Below are 20,141 nucleotides of genomic sequence, written 5' to 3'. Positions count from 1 at the left end.
GTCCTAAGTTCTTTGAAGTTGAGACTATCCTAGCAGTTCTGCTATCATCCAACACAACCATCACCATTTTGATTTATGGAGCTGAAATTGTGTATAATTAAAAAATAAAGTAACATAAATGATACAGGTCAAGGCAGTGCCTGCTTCAAAGTGGTTGTGCAGTTGGTATGCATTAATGTCTGTATTCAGTCAATGTCGAAGTTTTGTCATAACTTCCGTAATTTTCATCATTGAAAATTGACATTTTGTATTATGTGAGAATGGACGATGATCTAACAAAAAATATAAAAAATAAAGTATGTAAGTGCTATGGATCACACACACACACAGAGGAATGAGTGGCTCTGCATCCGACTGACTGTGTTCGAACGAATGACTCCGTATCCGACATTGTTTTTAATCACTGAAGTGTGAAATTTTGTATAATGTAAGAATTGACGATGGAATGACTAGAAACATACAGATAAATCATATAACAGCTATGAATCTCAGTAGCGTCCACTTAAAATTGGTAGTGCGCAGTTTTAGTCACTGCCGGATTTTGTCGGATTTGAGAGTAGCGCATTAGCTCGACTAAAACACGTCATAACTACTGAAATGTTCAACACTCAAGCTTGAAATTTTGTATTATGTAAGCATGGACAATGAACTATATAGACTATAAAAATAAATTATGTAAGTGTTATGGATCACTGGGTAGCGACGGTCTACTTCAAACTAGGCGCCAGCACGCGCCAGCTTGAACCATAGCACTTATATACTTTATTTTTATATTTCTAGTTAGTTCATCGTCCATTCTCACATAATACAAAATTTCAAACTTCAATGATAAAAAAATACGGAAGTTATGACGAGTTTAAGGAGAGCTAATGCACTACTCTCAAATCCGACGATTTCCGCCATTGACTAAACAGCCTGCAAGCTACCACTTTGAAGTAGACGCTACCCGGTGATCCATAACACTTACATAATTTATTTTTATAGTCTATATAGTTAATTGTCCATTCTTACATAATACAAAATTTCAAGCTTGAGTGTTGAACATTTCAGTAGTTATGACGGGTTTTAGGCGAGCTAATGCGCTACTCTCAAATCCGACAAAATCCGGACTAAAACTGCGCGCTACCAAATTTAAGTGGACGCTACTGAGATTCATAGCTGTTATATAATTTATCTATATGTTTCTAGTCATTCCATCGTCAGTTCTTACATTATACAAAATTTCAAACTTCAGTGATAAAATTTACGATAGCTAAGACGCGTTATTGGAGAGCTATCCTAGCTAAGGCCGTGGCTCCATGTCCGACAATCGTCGGATTTGAGAGTAGTGCATTAGCTCTCCTTAAACTCGTCATAACTTCCGTATTTTTTATCATTGAAGTTTGAAATTTTGTATTATGTGAGAATGGACGATGAACTAACTAGAAATATAAAAATAAAGTATATAAGTGCTATGGTTCAAGCTGGCGCGTGCTGGCGCGTGGTAGCGCGTGCTGGCGCGTAGTTTAGTCGGACCGATGCAAAGTTACTATTCTTTTTCACAAGAGTTCTTTCCCTTTGAGCAGGGAGCCACAAATCGCAGCAGTCGACAAGCAATCTTCATCGCTCACAAATAAAAAATTGTTTAAAAGATATTATTACTTGTCATTGAGCTGTTCAATGGACCCCGCAGCTGGAAGGGAACAAGTCTATCAATGCGTTCACTGCGGCCACACAGTGGATGAACTGTACAAAGATTTTAAAAAGGGCATTATCAAGATATCTCACTGTGTAAGCTTGCTAATTTTGATCTATCCATTGATGTTTTATCATGTACTTGGATCTCTTGGTGTTGAGCCTTGACTATTTTTACTACCTCATGTTGTGTGCTTTTCTTCATTTTGTCTGCCTATATCAGGATTATTTTTTAATTCTTCTTCTTTTTTTTCTTTTAAATGCATGCTACTTACCACGAGGCAAAAAAGACAAAATCTAACATCTGGATTTCCGACATTGCTAATACGAAATCAAGATGTTACCGAAGTTGATAGCCATAAACTTAAAGTCTTGAGAATAACCATTGACAATAACCTGTCTTGGTCAAAACATGTAGTTTTATTTATTTTTTTAAATATTTTTTTATACAAACAAATATTTCTCTGAACATTATATATAATTTTCAAGCATTGCTAAAGAATCACAATGCATCTTAAAATGTCTTATTGGTTGCTTGACATGTTAATTATGGTAAATATGTCATTTGTACTTTAGTTAAACTATCTTTTATTTCTTCTTGTTTGTTAGCCCTCAATGAAAAAAAGCTTATTCTGTCACCCTCGTAAAATAAATTTCAATTCAATTCAATTCAATTCAAAATTCTTCTTCTGATTATTATTATTATTGTAATCCTGCTTTTAGTCAACTGTAATATATATATAATGTGTAATCATTACAGAAACATTACAACTATACTTCACAAGTCATGGAGTTTTAAGAACTGGTAATCACATGCAGAACTTTACTGATTTTGACAAATTTTCCGCACATATTCGTTGACTAAAATTTTTTGTTTGTTTACTACAATTGATGAAACAGATATTATTTATGTTTGCAGAACAAGTGCAATGAAGTGGCGGACAAGTACATTGAGTATGATGGTGTCATAATTTTTCTTGACATTCTTCTCCTGCAAAGGCCAGCCTACAGACATATTCTCATCAATTCTAACTACAAGGTACCATGATATATGTCTCCAAAACCTCCCCTTCCCACCCTCCACAATAAGACCAACATAAAGATATTTAATGATGATACTGATAGCTAGTATTACACAGCATGTCTCCCTTCAGGAGTCTTGCAGCGTTGTTCGCAGGCCTCGGTCTTCGGTCACTGACGTATTAATTGGTCAGAACCCTGGCCAGTCGACTGTCCAATAGTTTTGACATGATGTAGAAGGTCACCTAACCATACATTTTTTTCAGGAAGCGGACAAAACCAGAACATTTGGACCTATACACATATTTTCAATCCAGGTCCAACTGACCCATTGATCTCTGCAGCTGTGAACAACACTGATCTTACCTATACATCTATTGACACGGGTTAAATGAACAGAATTTTAAATTTAATTGTCAATATATAATCTTTGTCTGCTAGTAAGTACATTGTATAAGATTGCAGTACATGATAATCTGCTGTCACAGAAAGCTGTAGCTCAGACCAACCCAGAAGTTAATGGGAAGAGACCTTTTTCTTGGTGATCAATATCAATGGTAAATATACCCTCATTTCCTTTAAAAGGGATATTTAGAAAGTTGTCATGCTGCAGGAGCTGTGTAAAGTGTCTGTTGGTGTTACAACATTTATGATTGTTATGCTGCTTTCAGCTCCATTCGGTCCTGTTCTATACTGTTCTTTTCAGTTATCTTCATTTCATAATACCTGACCTCATCTTCTTGACTATTCTTTGCTTTAGGGCTACTGGCGCTTGCTACTCGTGCTATGGCTGTGTGATTCTCTGACGAAACTGATGCAGAGAAAGGCGGGCGTCTCATCACCACGCCTACAACCTGATCACGTGTTCTACTCAGCATTGGAACTTGACTTCTACCAAGATTACCTCATATCTACAGCAGGTCTGTGAAATTAACAGTATACTATAGACTAATAGAGCTCAACCACTCTTCATCATTTTGCTAAATAACAGGGGTGGAACTTTTATTTCCGCGGACACAACTTACGAATTCCGCTGGGGTAATCTATTTTTCCGCGTCCTATTTCATCACAGTATCTATAACTTGTTGACTGAATGATATGGAGAGAAGTGAAAATGGAACAGAACACTGGAGGCTTGAGAGTTAAATTGTGCTGACTGAAAACTCCTGATAACTAATAGTAATTTTGAACTTCAATGCATTGAATCATACTATTGCCAGTATTGGATTATGGATACATGGTTCATAACGTAAGTATGCACCATTACAATGTTACCATTGTTGTGTGAAATGGGTTTGGTTTTTTTGTATTAGGGTGGGGGGGGAGAATGGTGTTTTTTTTACCTAATCCAAACGAGTTGAATTTTAGTCTCAGAATGCACCAGATTGTACAGATTTTAATGTACCATTTAACAATATTTCGGGGGAGCATGCCCCCGAACCCCCCTAAAAAAAAGGGATTTCCTCTTTTTTCATCACAAGAGAGTCCACCCCTGAAATAACTAAGTATGCTTTTGCCCAGTAAGATGAACCTGTGTTTAAAATGTGTTTTGCAAAGTGGTCATGCTGACAAAATCCTTTTCTGCATTGTTCATTTAATTTGTCCTTTACTTATCGTCTTTTCTCTGGTTTTATATGTTTCATCTTCTTTCCCTCTCTGTTTTTATTGTCTCTTTTCTTTTCCAATGTCTTCTTCTTGATTTCTTCTTTTCTGTGCATTATAGATGCACCAAGGAAAAATGATCTAATTCTGTTCATTTACTAACAAGCTACAGTAATTATGTTTTATTTTATATTTTAAATGAGTTTCTTAAAGCTTACAATATAAAGAAGATGCACATGAAAATGACTGAGGAAAAACGGAGGAAAACTGAGTGGCTACTGCTTGTTAACACACCTTTTCATGTTTATCAAAACATTACCATTATGTTAACATTTGTTGCAGAATCACTGTTGTTCTTCGCCATAATCCTGGGGCTTTTGGCAGCAAAATATTTATCTAAGCATGGGAATTTGAACCACTTTCCGTGAGTTATTATGATTTTATCTTTTAACTGAAAATTAAGTATTGTTTCTCTTATAATTGTATTCATGTGTAAGAAAACTTTCTATTAAATCAATAAGTTTTTTGCTGTTCTGGTGCATATTCTTTTAAAAAATAAACAAAGGTACGTGATTGTAAATGGTTTTTGGCTCACGTAAGTGTAGCCTATGCGATGCTAACTTTTGTCTGTCTGTGCGTGTGTATGTGTGTGATAGAAACTTTAACATTTGACTGAACACCAAAATACTATTTTTACCTGGTTATTATCTAAGCAACAGCTTCAAAGTATTGAAGCAATGATCAACATTTCGTCGGCACGTATGTAGTTAAAGTGTGTATCCAAAGAAAACGGGTGGTGGGTGCTTTTGGGGGGGTACAAACAGGTGACTGGTTTGTGTCGTGTGTGGTATGTAGACCAGGTTAGGGGTCAAGGTTAAGTCAGATCGCGTGAAGGATTGTGGTATAGATACAGTTCTGACCCAGCTGCAGTTCGCCGATTCGGGGAAGACGATTTCACATTGTTCGGTTTCGTAGCCCCAGAAAAATAGATAAAGAAGATACCAAAGGAGATTTCCTACAAGTTGATCTGCACAGCGTGTTTCCAGTGTGTGCGCGAGGAAGCGCTGTCGAAAGCGCAGTGTCGATCTGGCAGTCGTGTCCCCCGTAAGTAGGCTACAGAGACAGATCTAGATCTAGTGTCTCCCACTCTTGCACCGTGTCACCTATGCTTACTGCGTGTGTGTATGTGTGACGGAATGAATGAGTTTGTGTTACTGTTTGTCGATGTCTTACAGGAGCCTTGAAGGCTTCGCCTCTTGTTTTATTTTAAATCTTGTCAGTTGTATGAACACGAAGCTTCTAAAGTAGTGCATGCAATATTGTCAAGGAACTTATTTTCCTTCCTCTTTTGTGTTCTTATGCTTCCTCGCTGTCTTGTTGTTGCTCGCTTGTTGGATTTTTGTGTTTACTTACCTCACTTCTCTCCTTTTCTCTGTCCTTTTATAAACTTTTCTTTAAAACTTTTTGTTTTACAGCTGCAAAACATTTTGATTGTTGCATACCAGATTGTATATTCAGATTTGAACATGAAAGAACACTCTCACAGCATTTAATCAAGTGATGCCTTGTGTGGTTACAGACAGGTGGACATTGTGAGAGCTCTGGTCATTTCTAGCCTGGGCAGACTGCTGATTGTGCCGGCACTCATCTGGGGCGCGTCGTACAGTGCTCTGGGTGTGGCACTTGCCCACTTCTTCGTCGCTTCTTCAAATGTGCAGGCTTTGAGAGGTGAGTGTCATTGGAAGAAAAGTGTGATGAAAAATGACAAGATTATTGTGAAATGATCACCATGGTACCCAACTTTTCAGACCACCAAAAAACTGAACAAATAAGCTAGGCTTTAAACGAGACAGAGTCTTATAATGGAGCTAGATTTACAGATGTTTATGAGCAGAAAACCTACGCTCATATCAGGTCTTACATTTGGATGGATTGGTTCCACTGTTCATACATGTAACATTATAAGGCAATCATGTGAAATTAATGTTTCTGCTTATTTTTTTTATGGTTTAATTGATTTTTCCCCTCTCTTTTGAATAATCAAGTACATTCCTGTACATCTTTGTTGACCCGGATCTCAGTTATTTCTATGAATTTAAAGCTGATGAATGTCCTAAAAAAAGTACATGTAACTCATTGTCTTTTGGGGGAAAAAAAGGGGACATTACACAGCTTTGATATTCATCTTTAACTTTCCTGGATAATGTCCCCTGAAGTGCATGTGCCCCGACCTATTTGAGTCCTCAGGTCTCACTCCAGTCACCGTGGATTTCTTTCGTTTGGAGTGAAAGGTTAAAGGAGTGACGTCGAACTGGGAGCTCACTTTGCTGCTTTGCCTTTTACAGCAACACTGAGTGGATCTGTGGGAAGTTTGGGTAGGACGGGTGGGGGACCAGACAACACGAGACTAATAGCCAGGGTAGTCAAAATTACATAGAATTCCCTGGGTTTTTTTTAAGCCAGTTAGTTGGTGTTAGTGATTCTCATCAGCTTCAAGTGAGTTTGTGATAATTCCTCTGGTAAACCCTGTGTATTATCAGAATTCCATCTGTATACATGTGCCTGTGTGTGTGTAAAAGTATGTGTTGGAACAGGTGTGTGTGTGCGCGCGCGCAACAGTTCTCATCTTCAAGGGATCTGTTACAAATGATAAAGGCAATTATGTAAAAGGGGTATGTAGGTGAGTGAGTGTTCCATAGATTGGATGAGTAAGTGAGTGAATGACTGACTTGATTACTGAATACACTGATTACCTATTTCAGGTGTGCCTAACTATGCATTCACTGCTTTGTTTCAGTTGTGAGCAAGAGAACAGGTTTGCTTCAAGCCGCTGCTGTGGTGATGCTGGGTTATGGGATTCAAGCCCTAATTGTTGCGTATTTCAGGGAATGGATTCTGCATCATGCTACGTCCTCTTTTACCTTACCCTTTAATATTTCGTACTGGGTACAGTTACCATAATACTTATAATATAAGCAACTTAAAAGCAGTCACTTTGAAGTGTCTGAAATTGTTTGTATGTTGTGCAGAAGTGGAACACAATTCAAATTGTTTTCTTGGTTAAAATGTGTGTCTGAGAGAGAGAGTGAGAATTGTGCGTGAGTGCGTGCGTGCATGATTATATTCATCTGTATTACACAATGCATTTCTGTATGTGCAAACTATTTGAGGAAAAAAAAGCAATCTTCAAAAGAACTGAGAGAAGCGTGTGTATTGACAGACTGTAAGCATGTTTTTGCATTTTTAACACACACACACACACACAAAGTCATACAACCACAGGCAGCAGTTTTTATTTCCTCAAGTTCATATCAAAGCCTTGAAGACTATACTTATTATCCTAAACACATGGCTGGCACGATCCACCAAAAACACACAGTGCCAAAATCTCACTTGATTTAGGCTACAATACTGAAAAGACAACAACGTTTCTTAAATAGAATGCACATTCATGTCCAATTATGTACAGGAAAACGTAGTCATTTTAAAGATGCTTGTGTGATGAAATACAACACAAATGATTTTAGATGATGAGTAAATGTCGATTATTTTACAAAGTGATGGCATGTATAGGGGGAAAAGTTCATTTAGACATTCCTAACAGAGAGTGTAAGATAAAAAGGCTGGAGTAAAAAATGAAGCGACAAAATTCGTCAAATTATTTTGTTCTTGTGGAGAGGATTCATTTTCTTACTGTATAAAGAGTAAGATTCTATTGTGTACTGCAATAAAGCATTCAAGTAAAAATAAACAGCAGAAGCTGCAACTGTAATGTTTTTCGGATGATGCGACCAATGATTAAAGATGTACACATGTAAAATGTCTGAACTGAATGTTTCAGTAATGGAGCCGATTTTGTCTTCTTAAATACCCCATGGTGAATGAGCTTAAATGAGTTAATAAATGATGGACAACTTCAAATTGTTCAAAAACATTTGATGCTTGCAGTGATGACAAGAAAAATTAAAAGCAGAACGTTTAAAAAAATGAACGCTTGATTTTCATGAGAACAAAAGACTAATGCACAAAGTAAAATTAACAATGGGGTTGATGAAGATTAAAACCATGTTAAATAGAACTTATACATTTTCTGGTCTATGACATCTGCATCCAAAATGTTAATGGTTTTACACTCAATTATTTGCATATAATTATGTCACAGCAAAAAATTTTCTCAGGTTTTATTTTTTTTAAAGAAAGCTAGGAGTGTATTTACTTTCTTTCCCGGTCAATTTATTAGTAGAGCTTATAAGGAGAGGACAAGTCAGTTATAGTTCCACATAAATCACACACCCTCACCCACTCTCTTTTATCTCTCTCTCAGTCTCTTTGCCAATGACATGCACACAATTCTGCACATTCTTACAGAAACATCCACATTCATAGGGCATTTGACTTCCTCCCTCATAAACACACACATTTCTCACACAAACTTTGACAGAAGTTTTAGATGATTTACGTACACTTCTCACACTAATGGGGGCAAAGAGTCTGGAATTTGAATCAATCTGTTACTTTTGTCCAACGCTTAAAAAGAATTCATGTAACATTTTCTCTTGTATGGTGCTGGAACTCTAATACCAAAACATTTAATGTGCAAATATTCATACACTCAACATTAAAAGATATGGGCTTACAAATGTTAGCTGCATAAGTTGACAAATACACGCTGCCTTGTTGCAAATGTACAAATGAATGTGTATGCGTTCCAAACAGAGAAAATGAAGCATCTTTAGAAATTTTTGTAAAATTTTAAAATATATTTTGTTAGTTATTATTATTATTATTCATGTACTTGTTGATTTATTTATTCACTGGTCTATTATTTAATTTATGTTATTTTGTTTTTGTGTAACCAAAAAAGTTCAATTTTGCTAAGTATTGCTAAAATATTTAAACACCATGTCACATGATGCTTTTACACAGGATTTTGAATCTAAAAAGTGCAATTAATAATCATTAAATGTGTTTTTCATAGCGTTGAAAGTTGCCACAATAATCAAATGCATGATTTTGTTGTTGTTGGTCTGAGCGACAAAATGTGTTTTTTGGCTGAAGTTCACAGTAATCAAATTTTGTGATATTATTTTACATTCAAAAGAACATAAACATAATATTAATACAGAGCAATGTCAGTTTAGTATTCATCACAATCACAAACACCAAAAGCACCATTCACAATGCGCTGACGCTATGATGCCTTCCTTTTCCCATCATGGGAGATAAAATATATAACTTAAATAATACATTAATAAATAAATAAATAAATAAATAAATAAACATGTGATAATAACGTCAGATCAAATGATAGCAAAATGTACATCAGCTGTTGGTGCCAAGGTCGGCACATTACATTGTTAATATTTCAATAATAATAAATACTGGTTTGCACATTATTTACAATAGTTGACTTCTCAACCAATACAAAAGAGAGAGGGGGGGGGGGGGGGGGGGTGGGGGGTGGGGGAAGAGACAGACAGAGAGAGACCGAGACAGAACTCACGTGTACTGTTAACATAAATCTAGGCAAAAGATTAGCATTTGTATAAAAAGACATTGCACATATACTGCTACATATAAAACTATTAGAGATCTTTGCAGAATATCGTTCAGCTAAATGGTGGAGATTCGCTTCCAGGTCGTGTGCAGGTTATGTTTAAACATTATGTCACAACATCGGAATAACTGCAAATACAGTACCACATTTGTTTGAAAATTGAAGAAAAACAAAACAACAACACCAACAGCAGAACATGCACAAAGCGTAGTATGCAACGTCCATAATTTATTAAATACGTTCATTTTTGTGCCACTTTGTCAGGCTTCTGAAGATCTGTAGTTGCTGAAATTTGTGTGAGGTGTAAACATCCGCCGTGTAATTAAACAAAAACCACCGCATACATAAAAAAAAAAAGCCCAGCGTACACGTACAGACCAAGGGGGTGGATTATAACGCATTACAGACATATATAAATGGCTTGGACATCTAATATCATAGGCATATCATGATTGGTATTCTCAAATGCATAGCAATGGTAGAGCAAAGTGGTTTTGCTCAAGTAATCAATTTGTTTTGGGACGAAGTTTAAAAGTAGATTATAACAAATTTTAAATAAAAAAACAGATTTCTTCATTATTTTTTGTAATTACATATGTCCACAACAGCACCAGTTATTAATTGTTTGCATAAGCACTGATTTTTTTCTAATTTTCTTTTGTGCTCCTTCATAATTGTGCTTCAAATCAAACAAGCAAAGGAAAACATCTTTTGATATCCGTGAGTGGCACAGTGGTTAGTGTATCGGAAAATGGGGAAAAAAAGGAAAACAATATTTGTAAACATTGCGATTAATGCTTTTAAACAAAAATTGAGTAAACAAAAGTATAAATAACAAACCCAAGGAAGTGACATTAGAAATGTTTTAAGTGCATGTCCATGGTACATGAAATCGGAGTAAAAACTGGTTAGGAGGAATTATTTACTTGAAAACTTTGTGAACAGGAAGAGATTGAGTGGAGGCCAAGAAATGTCAGTAAAAAACATAGTGAATGCTTCAACACATAATACAGTTTAACTGGGAAGGAAGGGATACCAGACCTACAGGGGTTAGAGAAAATCATTTTCAGAGTAAATGAATAACAAGTCGCGTAAGGCGAAACAACAACATTTAGTCAAGCTGTCGAACTCACAGAATGAAACTGAACGCACTGCTTTTTTCACCAAGACCGCATACTCATAGTTTCGTCAGTCCACCGCTCGTGGCAAAGGCAGTGAAATCGACAAGCCAGAATAGTGCGGTAGTGGTCGCGCTGAGCAGGATAACACGCTTTTCTGTATCTATTCTTTTTAGCTTACTGAGTTTGTTTTTAATCCAAACATATCATATCTATATGTTTTTGGAATCAGGGACCGACAAGGAATAAGATGAAATTGTTTTTAAATCGATTTCGGAAAATTAATTTTAATCATAATTTTTTATGATTTTTAATTTTCAGAGCTTGTTTGTAATCCAAATATAACATATATTTTTGGAATCAGAAAATGACGAAGAATAAGATGACATTGTTTTTGGATCGTTTATTAAAAAAGTAATTTTAATTACAAGATTCCGATTTTTAATGACCAAACTCATTCATTCGTTTTTAAGCCACCAAGCTGAAATGCAATACCAAAGTCCGGCCTTCGTCGAAGATTGCTTGGCCAAAATTTCAATCAATTTGATTGAAAAATGAGGGTGTGACAGTGCCGCCTTAACTTTTACAAAAATTAAGCCGGATATGACGTCATCAAAGGTATGTATCGAAAAAATGAGAAAAAAAACGTCCGGGGATATCATTTCCAGGAACTCTCATGTAAAATTTCATAAAGATCGGTCCAGTAGTTTAGTCTGAATCGCTCTACACACACACACACACACAGACACACATACACCACGACCCTCGTCTCGATTCCCCCTCAATGTTAAAACATTTAGTCAAAACTTGACTAAATGTAAAAAGAAAGAAAAAGACTGACACAACATAAAACAGATCCAATCAAAACAAAACTTATTACAAAACATATGTGCAAGGAATTGATGTCTCCTGACCCGCCAACAAAGCTGATGTCCTACGATTCTGTACTTCCCAAAGCAAAGAGATCCACAAATCTTTGAAATGGTTTTGTATATATATAGTCTCACCTGAAAGAGTTTGCTCGAGATCTGTTTCGTTCTGAGAGGTGCCACAAGAAACAATAGTACATCACTGATCAAAGGAAATTGCACAGACATGAGAAGTGCAACACACGTGCAAACAACAACCATTTCATTACATTAATCCACAGGCACCTTGCGGCGGATGATAATGACATGATGATGATGGTGTAATATTTAAATTCATGCCGCATGATAATGACATGATAATGGTAGTACTATTTAAATCTAATGTCCCACATTTGAGAAAGCTATTGCAAAGTTAGCAAATTTCGTAGAAAGAAACAGAGTTCTTGTAACCAGACTGTTGTTACTGAAGTAAAATCGCGATCAAAAGCGATACTTTTGACTAAGTTCGGTTCTTGTTCAACCAAGGGGCGTAACAATTTGCGGCTAACTTTAAGAGGAGCGAAGACCGAGAGACAGATAGTTGATTTGGGACATTAAATGTGAACTTTACTCGGGATTCTGCTCTGTTCCGTCATGTCACTCTTTGTATCAAAGAACATCGTATCAATAAAAAGAACCACTTGCTGGAACCATCGTTTTGACAGACCAAGACGTCATCCTACCAACAAACGCCATGCGACAAAATACCCTTTCGCCTCCTAAACGTTATTGAACTTTTAGTATCCCCTTACCAGAGACACGTCGCTGATCTAAAATCCGTAGAGATCAAATTTAAGACAGTTAGACAGGAATTTGACTAGACTTCAGGTTGCCATTGCCATTCCCATTGCATCCATCCTTCCAATGCACTTGTATATATTTTTTTTAAATCTACGATCTGGCTGCATTGTATGCAGTGTGATTTGTGTATGTACTGAAATAGTACGTGTATCGCAACTAACATTCTGTGTCAATCTGCAAAATAAATGTACAATATTTCCACCCTGCACAGAAAACAGCCAGGCTGTAAACTTCTGATGTTTGTCCAAATTACACAAACGGTCATCTGCCACTTGTTATCTTGAAAAATTATTCTCAAGTCCAAGACAATGGCAACACGCTTTTCTTTGTCAAATCCAGTTCTACATGGATGGTCCCTCAGCTGACGCAAACCAAAACGTGGTCTTCCAGCATTACGGACGACTGACTTACAATCGTGTTTCGTCCGTTATGTTTATTCATTTAACAACTAATGGGTGGTTTTTTTCACAGAAAGACTCGTGGGGATAAAAGCCGCTAAAGAGACACAGGAACACCATTTTGAGCGATTTTGTTTCGTATTGGCTTTAGGTCCTAAAATGTATACAACATACTCAAAATAAGCAAACACGAAGAAGAATGACGGAGTGTCAAGAAGACTGTGTGCCTTTGAGCTTGCATGAAGTCCATGGGACAAGGTCAGTGTGAATATTGATGAACAATGTTTCAAGCAATGATTGAAATGAATTCGCTGCCATATTGTTTGTTTGTTGTCGTTTTCTCTCCGTTCAAGAAGCACTTGTTCAACTGCATCACAAAACGAACACTAATTAAAAATTGTATAAAACTGTTAACACTGAACCACCAAACACTATTCACACGCACACGCACTGTTTGAAACACACACGTTTCAACGATTAAGCTGTGAAATACTGGCCTAAGTAAGCACAACTGTTGTCCTAGAAAACCGTTCAGGATCCCTGCGGGAGAGATCCGTTGTCACGCGAAGTCTGTGTCTTCTGCTGCAATGCCTTCACTGCCACTTCTAGTTCACAAAGTATATCTCCGAAGAAAAAAAACCCCACAAAAATCAAAAACAAAACCATCGCTTGAAACACCACTGATCCTCTCTGAGAAAAAAAGTTCAACCTCGACAGTGGGACAGTTGATGTTCCATTACGTCACTCGGATCTTACCACCAACACCTCCACACGCAGTAGTTGCAACGTCTCATTGTGTGCGGTTCTGTAGTTTTAATATGTACACTTCAGCACTCACACTGGCTTGTCAGATCCGGCTATGCTTGTTTTGTGTCCATTTCACGCAAGGGTTGAGCATATTTACTGTGATGACTCATTTCATTCACAGCCTAGTACATCAGTCACTTAACATCTTTGAAGATCCGAACAGATATGTTTTGTGTGTGTATTTTTATGTTAACTTGAACTTGAACTTTAGCGCCCTGTAGGCCACTTGACCTGTACACCAATTTATATAGTTTGTATATACTCTTTGTTTCGTTGGGGGTGCGTATTTTAACACTTATGAGTTTTCTCTGCATGTGCAATGATAAAGACACACGCGTTTGTATTTTCGTCATTGTTTGTGCCTTAGAATTACACAATACTGTTAATCTTCCTCAAAATTCATAATACCGTGGATCAAGTGGATGTCTTTTGAACGCATAATGACGATAAAACTTGTTTATTGCACTCACATTTTTAAATTGTATATCATGCGAAACTGTGAAGGATCCAGTTACTAAAAGCACTGCTTGATAAAACTGGAAATAAAATACTCATACGGTATAGTAATCTCCGTCGATTTTGTTAAAGGGTGGACTGACACCTTTATTACGGCCCACAGTTTAGAGAACGGTCACTTGGGCTGCGAAGTGGGTTTCACGTGGTTGTTATTCCTGGAAGTAACGTCTTCCGCGTGCAATAACTCAGGCTGTTTATGCTGCTGAGGGTTCTCTTCCGAAGAAATACAACACACAGAAAATGCTGCCTCCACGATGTGTAAATGTCTTTACAAGACATGAACAGAAAATGTCATCCTATTAGTCATGCCGATTTAGGGCGCCTCTGTTTGTGGTCAGTCATAGGACCCAGATCAAAGCAAACCAAGCTTGACAATATCAGAAAGAAGAAGGACTGCCGTGGTGTCATCTCGATTTATACGAGGCCTTAAGTTCTCTGCCAATTTGCATATGCCTAGTTCGCAGGAATTACAAGTAATATCAGACAATTGGTTTCCCACAAAGATCTCTCCTTCTTTCAAGGCTCATACAATATGTAATAAAGCACATATGTTTTGTTGTATTTCGTCGTGGTTGTCCCTAGGATAGTGTTTCCTTCGGGAAAATACACAATGAACCATAGGCAGACTTTTTAGTCTCCAGATGAAATCCATTTTTCATCCACTCCAACTTTGCGTCTTTCCATAAATTAATAATGGACAACAACCTCTCTCGAACTCAAGAGTGTTCACTCTTGATCTTGTCTTTTGCACTTGAACTCCAAACCAAGCATTGCTGTAATTAAGTTCAAAACACAACGCAAAATGTTCGTCCCTCGTCAACGCTCCTGAAGCGTTAGTCTGATCCGTCCTTTATGCCTTTTCTTTTTTCAACACCCCACGAGTGATGATGATAATGATTTCTGTGTTTGAAGCACGCACAATAAGCCTTTGCACTGACCGTTCCACCAAACGCTGACGTTATAAACAGCGAAACAGAAAACAGTGTACTGCACTTACCAAACACATCACAATAAATAACCTCCTCTGCATTTGCCCAAGAGCTCTCTTTTAAAAGCGTACACCTTAGACCATCGCACTTGCAGTTCCATCGAGCGTCGAGTAAGTGACTCAAGAACAGAACGCACTGTGTTTTCTCAGGTTTCTTCGTCTTTCCGCAGCACTCCGCTATCAACGCTCCTAGTCCTATGTACTTGACAACAAAATCTCTGTTTCAAATATACATCGCTGGATCTGCGTGTACTTGCAAAATTCAAAAGTGGGCTTCGGCATTCCAGCCTATAAAAATAGCACGCACTGTGCGTTCTACAGCCTTTTCCTGTGACTTTTTTTTCACGACAGCCTGCCATTAATCCGTTTTCTAACCATATCAGCATCCCCTTTCTAACATGTGCACCGTGGGGTTGTGTATTTCTGGCAACTTTAGGTTAAACTGAACTTTGACGTGGTGCCCTCCGAATCAGAAACGTTACGTTCTGCATTTCACGCTTTTTTTTGTCCATAACACCACATTCAGAATTTGCTCGGGTGTGCTAGACGACGACTTGTCCTTTCTGACGCGCATACCTTGGACATGTGACCTTTGTCATTCATCTGAAGGTGGAAGCTTTGACCACCAAAATAGAGCGTCTTAGTTTTACCCTCTACACTTTTCCTGGCGTATCTCTGTGCTAGACGACGACCTCTCTCTCTGAGGCGTACACTCTGGCCCTGTTGCCGTGGTGATCCAACTGAAGGTTGATGTTCTTCTTGTGCGCCGTCTTGAAGGGCGGGGTGCACTCGCGGTAGTCGTTGAAATCCCCACCCGACGGAGAGTCGGTCCGAGAGGTGCGTGACGCCAACACCCCGGGCTGCCTGCGCGGGCTTTTCTCGTACTTGTCCGCGTCGTAGTCCTGCAGCTCCTGGGTGGGCACGTTCTTGGAGGTGCCCCCTCCCCCGCCTCCCTTGTCCGTGTCGAAGAGCGGGTTCTTGTAGCGGCGCAGATTCTCCTCGTTCTCGTTGTTGGTCTTCTGGTCGCTGAAGTAGAGGCTCTGCAGGTGCTTGCGGTGCGTGTTCTTCTGGCGGTTGTGCCACAGCACGAGCAGCACGATACTGACCACGCCCAGCACGCCCATCATTGAGCACACAACGGGGATCACGTAGCCTTGACCTGTCAACATAGACAAGCGGCAATGGGTAGTCAAGTATAGACACGTGTAGTCATGCATAGTCACCAGCACCGCGTGTCACTCACGGACCTTTAAAAACCAACACTTTACAGCTTTAGGGATCTTGAGTTTATTCTGTCTTTAAAGTTTTTCTTTCACCTTTACTGAACAGTTGGTTGTTGTTGGGGTTTTTTTCAGTGCCACCAACCTTTTCATTCATTTCTTACATGTTGCTTAATTTAATGGCGTCTTCTTGCCTTAAAAAGAAGAACATTGCCAAACTTAAATGTCGGAAAACACTAAAAGACTGACTTTACTTCTGGGCTTGCATTTCTTGGCAGAAGGAGTGACTTTTTCTACCCGATTTTCAGGGCAATACAATTTCAGTTTCCATCAGCTCAGTCTCTATCCAAGGCATACAGCCGTTCAAAACAATCGAACCAACTTATCTGCATACTCAAAAAACAAGCGATGTGCAAAGCGGCCGTCATGCTTCTGGTTTGCAACAATTGACCACCGGAGGAGGAAGAAAAAAGAAGACAATAACTGACCAACATTTAAGGTGAAGGTAAACTAAGCTGTTTCGTACAAAAGTAACAGTTTGTAATCGTCTCAAAGAGTCGTAGGAACACAATGGTACCCAACAGTAATGGTCAAGAAACAAAGACGCACGAAGCAATTGTAAACTGCGACTGTCGTACAAAACAGCTTAGTTTACCGTCACCTTAAATGTTGGTCAGTTATTGTCTTCTTTGCTTTTAATGAGCGGGTGTAGCCTGAAGGCCTCCTACCTGGAGCGGTGGCGCTGTCCAGCGATGTTTCAACACGTATCTCCACGACGGAGGAGAGTGCGGAGCTGTTGGTCTTCTTGTGGCTGATCATGTTGGCCACCACGTCCACCGCCTCCTGGAGCACCGGGTCCACGCGACCCTCAGAGCTGCCCGCGTTCGTTGACTGGAGACACACACCAGTCAACATGTGTAACATATTCAGCATATCTGAGTTGTTCTCAAGATCCAAGAAACAAAGGAAAGTAAGCGCTCAAAGTACAGACAACAAAAGCTTCTTATTCTCTTCAGATGCCAGGAGACCTTGAAATTCCACTAGGGTCAACCAGACTGGTTCCGCATGGACAGTAAGTGATGATAATACTGCACCAGTCTGGTTGACCCTCGTCGAATTTCAAGGTCTCCTGGCATCTGAGAGAATAACAAGCATTGCAATCAAACTCACACACGCACACACACACGCACGCACGCACACACACACACGCATGCATACACACACACACGCACACACGACGAGCATGACAGAGTGACCGGTTTGTGTGTGTGTGAGCTAGGAATCGTATTTATAAAGAGACACCGGTTTGGAAAATGGCTAGCGTGATCACCGAGCACTAAGGTGGTCAGCTTCAACGGCGAAAGGTTAAGCTCGAGAGAAAGAAAACTGATCTCACACTCACACAAGCAGAAAGCAAGGAACTCGAAGGACTGCTGCTCAGCCTGATATTAAAACAATCAACGTTTTCTACTTACGATGGTGATTTCCATAGCGTGCTGCTCCAGGCTTTTGACGGCACAAAGGATGTATAGTGTGTTTCTTTGAACAATTTTCTTCAGCGATGAAAGCTGTCGTAGCGATTTGCAGATACCCTCAACAGACATTCCCTGTAACACAAGGAGAAGTTCAGTAAGAGAGTAATGATACCATGTTTCTTTATGACCACATTATCTTACCTTCGCATACAGGTACAATGCAGACACACGCACCATCTTCCATTCCCTCCCTTTCACAAATATGTAACCAAATGCCATACAACTAAACGTCCCATATTCTCCATAACGCACTTCTTTTCTTCCCCTGCGATTGTCACAAGATGTCATATGGCGACTTATCTGGTAATAATGCCCGAAGCATACACATACACTGAAACTGACAACACATTTTCGTTTTTCAGTGGAACCCCCCCTTTAATACCTTCAAAGATCAGAGAAAGTCAGGTCTTAAAGGGAAGGGAGTCCTAAAATGAAGGTAAATTTACAATGATTATGAACACAACCTTTGAGAAAATCAAGTCTTAAATAGGGAAGTCTTAACTAGGGAAGTCTTAACTAGGGAAGTCTTAACTAGGGAAGTCTTAACTAGGGAAGTCTTAAATAGGGAAGTCTTAAATAGGGAAGTCTTAACTAGGGAAGTCTTAAATAGGGAAGTCTTAAATAGGGAAGTCTTAAATAGGGAAGTCTTAAATAGGGAGGTCTTAAATAGGGAAGTCTTAAATAGGGAAGTCTTAACTAGGGAAGTCTTAAATAGGGAAGTCTTAAATAGGGAAGTCTTAAAATGGGGAGGTCTTAAAATGGGGCTTCCACTGTATCTTTAAGGCACGCATGAAAGAGACTTCAGTACAACATAACATAGCAGCCTTGAATACACACCATGGGCATTTTGGTCATGTCGAAGATGAGCTGTATCCTGGCACACGTGGTGGTGAGGCGAGCAGCGTTGGGCAGACAGGAGGATTGAACCCCCGGTGCGCCCCGCGTGTCCATCAGCACGCTGGCCGTGGGGACACACTGGCCCCAGGGTAAGCAGGGCGGGGTGAGGCAGGTCTGCTGGGTTTGAACCACGCAGGTGTGGTCCGTTGCGCACTCGTAGGCCGGCGCCGTCATGTTGGGGTGCGTCAGGCAGTTGTGGGGACCGCACCAAATCTGAAGAGAGAGAATCATGAATGGATGGGTTGATTGACAGACAGACAGACAGAAAGACAGACAGACAGGTAGATAGATAGATATATAACTTAATAGAAAGAGAGAGAGAGAGATAGGCTACAAAGAAATAGAGTGAGAGAGAGATTTGATAGATTGATGGATTGATTGATGAACTTGGCTTAATGTCAATAGTTGAGGAAATAAGTGAGGAAATAAGTTAGGAACCAGGTATCACGCTAACTAAATAAGATCTGACTCGATCGGCCTCAAACACAAACACTATACAAATAGCCACATGCTGACACAAAAGGGAAATACAAAGATGCCACTGACCTTGGTGCATCTGACCTTGCCATTGTCACACTTGCATGAGTTACACTCGTGCTCCCACACTGTGCCATCATAGTAGCCACGTCGGTTGTGTTCACACGACTTTGGGGAGGGCAGCTGTCCTATCACTGTCCACACAGCCGTCACCATATATTACACAATGCTCAATTTTTTGTAGACAGATGTACGCACACACAAGCTCTCTAACGGAGGCACTGCATGGAAGCACACAGACACGCGCACAAACACATACGTATGTACATACATACATACATACATACACTCATGCAAGTACTCCCATACACACGTACGTATATATAGACTACGGAAAGAACATAGACAGACACAGTCTTCTCTCTCTCTCTCTCTCTCTCTCTCTCTCTCTCTCTCTCTCTCTCTCTCTCTCTCTCTCTCTCTCTCTGAACTTCTCTTTTGCTCTATCTCTTTCCCTCTCTTTCTCTTGACTTCTCTCTCTCTTCCTCTCTCTCTTTCTGTTATCTTCTTCTTATCTTTTCTCTTTTTACATTTAGTCAAGTTTTGACTAAATGTTTTAACAT

General features: G+C 39.1%; 2 protein-coding genes across 2 annotated transcripts in view; one reads left to right on the top strand and one right to left on the bottom strand.

The window, feature by feature from the left end:
* Positions 1-1,564: 1,564 nt before the first annotated feature.
* On the top strand, positions 1,565-7,905 carry LOC138952523 (protein ARV1-like). The gene is made up of 6 exons (XM_070324210.1): positions 1,565-1,770; positions 2,594-2,713; positions 3,455-3,614; positions 4,639-4,720; positions 5,876-6,024; positions 7,094-7,905. The coding sequence occupies exons 1-6, from the start codon at positions 1,660-1,662 to the stop codon at positions 7,255-7,257; spliced, it is 786 nt and encodes a 261-aa protein (XP_070180311.1). The 5' UTR covers positions 1,565-1,659; the 3' UTR covers positions 7,258-7,905.
* Positions 7,906-9,739: 1,834 nt separating this feature from the next.
* Positions 9,740-20,141, bottom strand: part of LOC138952524 (protein jagged-1b-like) — a 100,195-nt gene continuing 89,793 nt past the window's right edge. Inside the window, exons 19-23 of the mRNA XM_070324211.1 lie at positions 19,588-19,712; positions 18,982-19,254; positions 18,085-18,216; positions 17,338-17,500; positions 9,740-16,548 (exon numbers count right to left, since the gene is read on the bottom strand). Coding sequence (XP_070180312.1) covers positions 16,070-16,548; positions 17,338-17,500; positions 18,085-18,216; positions 18,982-19,254; positions 19,588-19,712 — 1,172 coding nt within the window. The 3' untranslated portion in view covers positions 9,740-16,069. The remainder of the gene's footprint in view (positions 16,549-17,337; positions 17,501-18,084; positions 18,217-18,981; positions 19,255-19,587; positions 19,713-20,141) is intronic.

The sequence above is a fragment of the Littorina saxatilis genome, linkage group LG17 (genome assembly GCF_037325665.1).
Source record: "Littorina saxatilis isolate snail1 linkage group LG17, US_GU_Lsax_2.0, whole genome shotgun sequence".
NCBI lineage: Eukaryota > Metazoa > Mollusca > Gastropoda > Littorinimorpha > Littorinidae > Littorina > Littorina saxatilis.
Note: the sequence above shows the minus strand (reverse complement) of the source record. Positions and strands in the feature narration are given on the sequence as shown.